Here is a 7275-nt window from a genome sequence, read left to right as displayed (position 1 = left end):
GTTTAGCTCATCAGCCAGCTCTACAGAAACCTGATAACGATCCTGATCATTTGATTCAGGTGTGTTGGAGGAAGGAAAACTCTAAAACGTGCAGGACTACGGTCCTCGAGGACCTGGGTTTGAGGTCTATGCATCTGGTTTGCAAATTAGGAAATCATTTATTTATTTATTTATTTATTTATTTATTTGCTTGCGTAAAACTCAAATTCCAGAATTCACTATATGTAATGGTGATTATTTGCATTCAGACTCAAAGCATGCATTTCATTAAAAATACTGTTGTTATTTTTTTTTGCAGATATCACCTTGTCAATACCTTGAGTGTCTTAACAATGCTAAAATTTGAACACAGCATCCTTTTTTTATTTTGCACACTCACACAAGCACGCACACATACTGTACATACATACAAACACTGTCTCCCAGACAGAGAAGCAAACCCACACCAACCTGCATCGTAGGCAAGTGACGGTACCACTCCACCACCTGGAGGCCCAGCAACCCTAAAAACATATAAAAAAAAATACATATTGCACATCACTTTTATGCACTACTAAAAACATATGGCCAAAAATCTATTTCCCACTTCCCACATTTTTCCCCCCAAATAAATGGCTGGAACCAATATAAAACTTAATCATAGGTCAAAATGATTGTCAGATTTGTGTTCAGCAGCCCAAATATCCCTAGAATCCATTTGGGGTATTTTTGTTTAAAAAATTGCCCATATGGTCTACTGGAAAATGTGATGCTTTGTTTTTGCAGCTATTTTTGACAAGGGGCTAAAAATGAGGGGCTTTGGTAACCACAATATTTAACCTTTGCAGATTGAAGGGGATCTGAAACTGAATATTACCGAGAATTTGGTTATTGAAAAGTGATTTGGGAAGTGTGGCACAGCTTTTTATGCAGCTGTAACAACTTATTCCCAAAAGTGCAAGAACAGATTGTTTTTAACCAGCTAATAACTTTTCACTATATTTAAGGATAAATAATATGTATAAGTAAATGTAAGGATGGAATGGGAGGGCGGTAGTAAAGTGGTGGGGTTTGTGGTGGTGGGTGGTTGTGTGCGTGTGTGTGTGTGTGTGTGTGTGTGTTTGTGTGTGTGTGTGTGTGTGTGTGTGTGTGTGTGGGTATGTGTGTGTGTGTGCGTGTGTGTGCGTGTGTGTGTGTGTGTGTGTGTACAACAACAGGATATTTTGTCACCATGGTCACTGGCAGCAAATCAGCACGTCTTGTTTTGTGCATGTGGCTTGCAGGAGGGCCAACTGAAAGGGAAGCCGCCTGGTTGTATCTGATACTTGGTGCCATGTGCGGTGGAGCCAACGAAGACACCACGCAACTTTGAGGTAAGATCACTTCTGTCGCTTGGATTCAATCAAGTGGCCCATAATATTTTAAAGGTCTGTGTTGCATATCCAGTTATGGAATGTATTAGAATAACATAAGTGGTTTGACAAAACCTGTTTATTACTGTTGGGGAAAAAAAAGAAAAGAAAAAGAAGACCATTATGACAGTTTGACAAAAGTTTGTCAATTAATTATAATGTTTGAGAAATAAATGTGATTTGTCTCAAAACATCAAAGTCATAATTAAAACAGTTAAAATGTTAATTTTAACGTCTACTACATACATTTTGTGTGTGCCAGCTAGTGCAAACAAACAGCAAGAGGGCAAGTCAATTTCCTCGTGTGCAAGGGAGATTTTATCTCTGATGCGCACCGACGTTCTGCCACCACGTCGAAGGTCATCCGATATTGTTTGCGGGCTTCCGGTGGGCCAGTTTGACCCAACAATGTGGATTACATTTGCTGTGAGCTGAAAGTAAACACGGAATTGGATTAAATGGCTAAAACTAGTTTGTCACCTCATTTCTGGCCTCAATTCATTAGTTGTTTTCAGTTAAATTAAATCAAAGAAATCAATACAAAAATAAATAAATGATGAACCTATAAGCAAACTGTTATTTTATTACATAATACATAAAATAGGAAATCAAGATACATAATCTATTTTTTTTTTTTGATAGATTAAAACTTTATTGAATTTGAAGAAAACATGAGTCAGTTGAGTTGTTGCGTAAGCTTTTTGTCCACGTGCTGTGCGCTTTTTGTTGGTTGATTAAAATTGAGTTACTTTTGCCCTGGCTGGATCTGCTCTTTCCTTTTGCGGTCCAACAAACACTAACTACTCGTGACATAAACAGCTGCAGATGATTTGACTTTACTCACTTTACCACATAAAAAGGATTACAATATGTAAGAAAACTAAGAAGTAATTGCTATAAACCACAGATTTCCACTAAATAGTGGGGATTTCCACAATGGACAACTACAAATCTGCAATCTAGCGGGGCCATGGTAGGTGAAGCCACAATCTACCGGGGGAACACTATACTTGAAATAAGAGCATATTCGGGTAACTGTGCGTGTTTACATGGCCTTAAAAGGGTTATTACCTGCATGTAAACGTAGTCAGTAGGTGAATGAGTAGTCAAAATGCAAAGCACTTAAAGGGCCTTATAAGGTAGGAAAGCGCTATAGAAATGAAGTGCCATTTACTAAGAATCCCAGTAATATTTAGAAGCAGTTACTATTTATTGTACTTTAAATACTTAAAGTTCTGTAAAATTGTTTACGTTTTCACTGTAAAGAAAACTCAAAGCAAACTTTAAAGAATTTCTCTGGCAACCACAGCTGGCAGTTTTTTTTCCCCCGTAAAAACAACAGAATTTTTATTTTATTTTTTTGTTGCAGTGAATGGTTCATGATTGGTTGTCTAAACGTGCCCTACAGTTGATTAGTAACCAATCCAGGATGTACTCCACCTCTTGCCCAAAATTAGCCAGGATACGCTCCAGGTCACGTGTTTCTCTAAGCGGTCTTTTTTTAACATTCAAACAACATCATTTTATTCTGTTTCCTTTTCCAAAGAATCAGAACACCATGATGGGCTCTAACCCTCCTCCCGTGATCGGTGACCATCCATCCGCTCTCAACGCCTCCACCTGCGACACCCTGTATGCCCACAGGCGCTACGCCCGGGTCTTCATGCCACTCGTGTACTGCGTGGTCTTCCTGGTGGGCCTGCTGGGCAATGCCCTGGCGCTCCACGTCATCCGGCCCAACCTGAAAAAGATGAACTCCACAACGTTGTACTCGCTCAACCTGGTGATTTCAGACATCCTCTTCACGCTCTCGCTTCCCGTGAGGATCACGTACTATGCGCTCGGCTTCCACTGGCCCTTAGGTGAGGCTCTGTGCAAAATCTCAGGCCTCATCTTCTACATCAACACCTACGCCGGGGTCAACTTCATGACCTGCCTGAGCATCGACCGCTACATCGCCGTCGTCCTACCCCTGCGCTTTTCCCGCTTGCGCAACGTTAGCAACGTGCGCTACATCTGTGTCGGCGTGTGGCTGCTGGTCCTGGCGCAGACATTCCCACTTCTTGGCATGCCGATGACCAACGCCGAACCGGACGGCTTCATCACCTGCATGGAATACCCTAATTTCGAGAAGGTGGACCACATAGCCACTATCCTCATCGGCGGGGTCTTCCTCGGTTACGTCATCCCCGTAATCACCATCCTGGTGTGCTACTCGATTCTTTGCTCCAAACTCCACTCCACAGCGAAGACCAACCACCTAACGGAAAAGTCGGGAAGCAGCCGCAAGGCCATCGGCGTCATCTGCTGTGTGTCCCTGGTCTTCGTGGTCTGCTACAGTCCCTATCACATCAACATCATGCAGTACATGGTCCGCAAGCTGGTGTCCAGCCCGGACTGCACCGACCTCACTGCCTTCCAGGTGTCACTGCACATCACGGTGGTTCTGATGAACCTCAATGCCTGCTTGGACCCTTTTGTCTATTTCTTTGCCTGCAAGGGTTACAAGAGGAAGCTCATGAAGCTGCTGAAGCTGGAGGTCAGCATGTCCGTCTCCAGTGTTGCCAGAAATTCGCCTGAAATCTCGTCCAAGGACATCATTGATGGCAACAAGATCGAGCTAAGCGGTCCTGCTTCGGGCTCAGCCAACGAGAGGCTGATGGAGAGGAGATCGCAGCTGTACGTGTAAACAAGAAGAATGGTGAAGGGACCGAAGCAAAGACTTTTTAGGCGATGGTAGGTCGATGTCCACCAGAAGATTTTCAAAGGTGTCATCATAGGCAACATCTGGGTGACCAGATGGTTTCTAAAAAGAAGAGCTTAGTACTTTGTTGACCAACTTCAGATTATGAACTTTGACTTTAGATTTTTTTTCATTTAGCTGCAACATTGAGAAGTCACTTATAATAAATTAGGTTGTGGCTTTGTTCAAATGTACAGAGTCCTCGAGTTACGGACGAGTTGCGTTCTTACAGTGGCAATGTAACCCGAATTTCGACTTTTACAGTTAAAGTTGATATTTACATCAAAATACTTCGTACAGTAATTTTTAAAAACATATTTGTGCCACATGGGAAATGTCGGAAACAACATTTTGTGTTTCCGCATGGACGTTCATTGCTGACGGACGGCAAAGCTAACAGAAACTTAAACACAGAAATGTGACGCGCCTGATGGTGAGCCGACCTGCTCGATGGACGTCCATTGCTGGAGGTAACAACAACACAACTTTAAATAACAGTAAAATGGCGTGATTACTGTGGGAAATTAACAAAAAAGAAAATGCTATAGGCGAGGCATGGGCGCCGTAAAGTTGAAACGACATAGGTCGCGTACGACATAACTCGAGGATTCCCTGTATAGGGTGCTTTTAGAAAAACACCAATTGCTGTTTTTAAGAATCTCCAAAGGCTGTCAAGCACACGCCAATGATGACACGATTTATCATTAAACTGTGATCAAATATAAAATCACCATTTCTTAGCATTAGCATTGCTAAGTTATTTACCATCTCTGAGAGTAGTACTTGACTTTCCGTTTCTATAATATAGTGCACTCTACAGCAGCAAATGAATGGAGATAAAAAATGTGAACAGCAGAAGACAACTTGTTGGCGTCAGATGTTTATGTAATGCTGCATGCAAGGAAGGTGGGAAGACGGACTTTTCCGACTTCATATCAGGAAGTGTACACGGGAACGCTCGTTTGAACTCAGATCTTAGTTGCAAAGTTGGGGGGGAAAAAGGGACCAAACATCCCTTACCTGCTTCAATCCGACGTCACTCGACAATGGCGACCCCCGTACCGAGAATGGCATATTTATTTAGTATAACATTAATTTAGTTATTGGAAATAAGTAACTTCACGTAACCCAAAGTGATTTGGACTAACTTTATTAACCAGAAAAATAAACTGAAACATCTTAATTGACATTTGTCTTGAATGCTTTGCGGTCGGAACTAGGAAAATCCAAGTGGCATATGTCCGACTTCCCACCTTCCACGAATGCAATTAATCATACAGGGCTACAACAAGGAAGTAGGCAACCAAGATGACAGTGATACGTTTTCATCTCCAGAGGACCAAGGCAGAATTGTGGGCATATTTCACTTTCTATAAAACTGTAGTAGAAAAATGTACATAGATCATTTGTAAACAATTCAATAAAAAAAAATGCTGCTTCAAGTTTTGAGCCACTGTCATCTCAGTCATTTGAAGTGAATATACACACAGTTTTTTTTTTCACGTCTCACCTAAAGTTTAAATTTGTCATTTTTCAAACACATTTACAATTATGTTTTAGTGGATGTGCTTATGATGCAATTTCACCGCAGGTGTTAGCACACAGCTAAAGCAAAAGATATTCACTTTATGTATACTTGCTGTTGTGAACTGAAATTCTATTTGTCCACCAACTTTGATGTGTAATAAAGTAATGACAATCCTGTCAGTTAAAATAGTTTTGAGCGATTGACAATAGGACCAAGATCTTGTTTTCTTTTGGTCAAATAATGACCCTATTGAAATAATAGATTTACAATAGTCTAAGTAGCCATAGCTCTTTTGAATTAATTAGCACTCTGGATTCCAATCCAGATTTTAATCTGCAACCCCCCAAGGAATTGCACATTGTCATCAACAAGAGTTGTTTTGGTTTTGAAAGTGACCTAAAAGTGTCATCAGCGTGTGACAAAAAGGCAAGTGAGTCACATGATGATGCCATATTGACCAACGTCTTACTTCATTCCAATGTGACTAAATTGCATATTGGGCATCAAAAGATGTGAAGCAACGCATTCCACAGTTTCATCACAAATATACATGGCTTTTTCCCTCACATGAATGGGACAATTTCAGTTGTTCATGAGTAATAAACATGCAAATAAGAGTTTGGGAAGCCACAGCTGGGCCCTCCAGGGAACCTTTTAAAAGTTGTGTGCCTCGGTCAAGGTCACATAAGCCATGATGAGTGCTGAGGGACGTCCCAGTGTTTTTCCTGTTGGTCTGCACAGGATATACTCTTTCAGCAACAACCCCGCTTCTCTCCAACCCCTTTGGGGCCAAGATGGTCTGGCTCCGTTCATTACTTTACATTAACTATGCACTACAATGACATCTGACAGATCCAAATGTTTGTATGCTACTTTTTTTCTGAGCATTACTTACATTTCTACTAATTGAATGGCTTTTTATACGTAATAATAACACTTAATTTCCATCCACACAGCCAGTCTTTTTCTATATCACGTATCCTCATTAGGGTCATGGTTGTGCTTAAGCCTATCCCAGCAAATTTTGATCTAAGATGTGTCAAAATGTCAAAAATATTTGTTTTGAATCAATATAAAAGAATAGAAATACCTTAAATCAATCAAAACAGGCCTAGACATTTTTAAGATATGAATTATGCTATTATGTTACATTATTATATTCGACCGAACCCCAGGGTTTCGGCGGAGGTCATGACACTCACCCGACTCAAATAATTTGTGAATGATATGCCCCATTTCGCCATCAGTGGCTGCAGGTGATCACGCTACATTGCTTGCAGGGAATTTGGTGCACTCAGTAGTCGACTTGTGACTGTTGTGATGGTACGTCGTGTGATTTCTTTATTATTGTAATCCCTTCATACTAACAAAAAAGAAAGTGGCCAGACAAATATGTGCAATAGAAATTCACATCATGGAACGCATGGCGTTCTACAGGATTCAATTTTGGGGCCTCTGTTGTTTTCATTGTGTTTGCTGCCCCTGGGTTCCATCTTAAGAAAACGGCGATGGTTGTGTTAAAGCTGCTGAATGCAAAACATTGAATTTGAAATCTCCGAAAACTGTACACTCCCTTTTTTATGTACTCAATGTGCACATGTTGTCACAACCAC

General features: G+C 40.9%; 1 protein-coding gene across 1 annotated transcript; it reads left to right on the top strand.

Moving 5' to 3' along the window:
- The first annotated feature begins 1231 nt into the window (after window positions 1-1231).
- On the top strand, window positions 1232-5576 carry gpr183a (G protein-coupled receptor 183a). Its single transcript, XM_077580213.1, has 2 exons — window positions 1232-1352; window positions 2938-5576. Exon 2 carries the CDS (start codon window positions 2950-2952, stop codon window positions 4078-4080), a length of 1131 nt encoding a protein of 376 aa, XP_077436339.1. The 5' UTR covers window positions 1232-1352; window positions 2938-2949; the 3' UTR covers window positions 4081-5576.
- Window positions 5577-7275: the final 1699 nt, after the last annotated feature.

The sequence above is a fragment of the Vanacampus margaritifer genome, chromosome 11 (genome assembly GCF_051991255.1).
Source record: "Vanacampus margaritifer isolate UIUO_Vmar chromosome 11, RoL_Vmar_1.0, whole genome shotgun sequence".
Taxonomy (NCBI): domain Eukaryota; kingdom Metazoa; phylum Chordata; class Actinopteri; order Syngnathiformes; family Syngnathidae; genus Vanacampus; species Vanacampus margaritifer.
The sequence above is the reverse complement of the archived record's forward strand: the minus strand, read 5'-3'. Positions and strand labels throughout refer to the sequence as shown.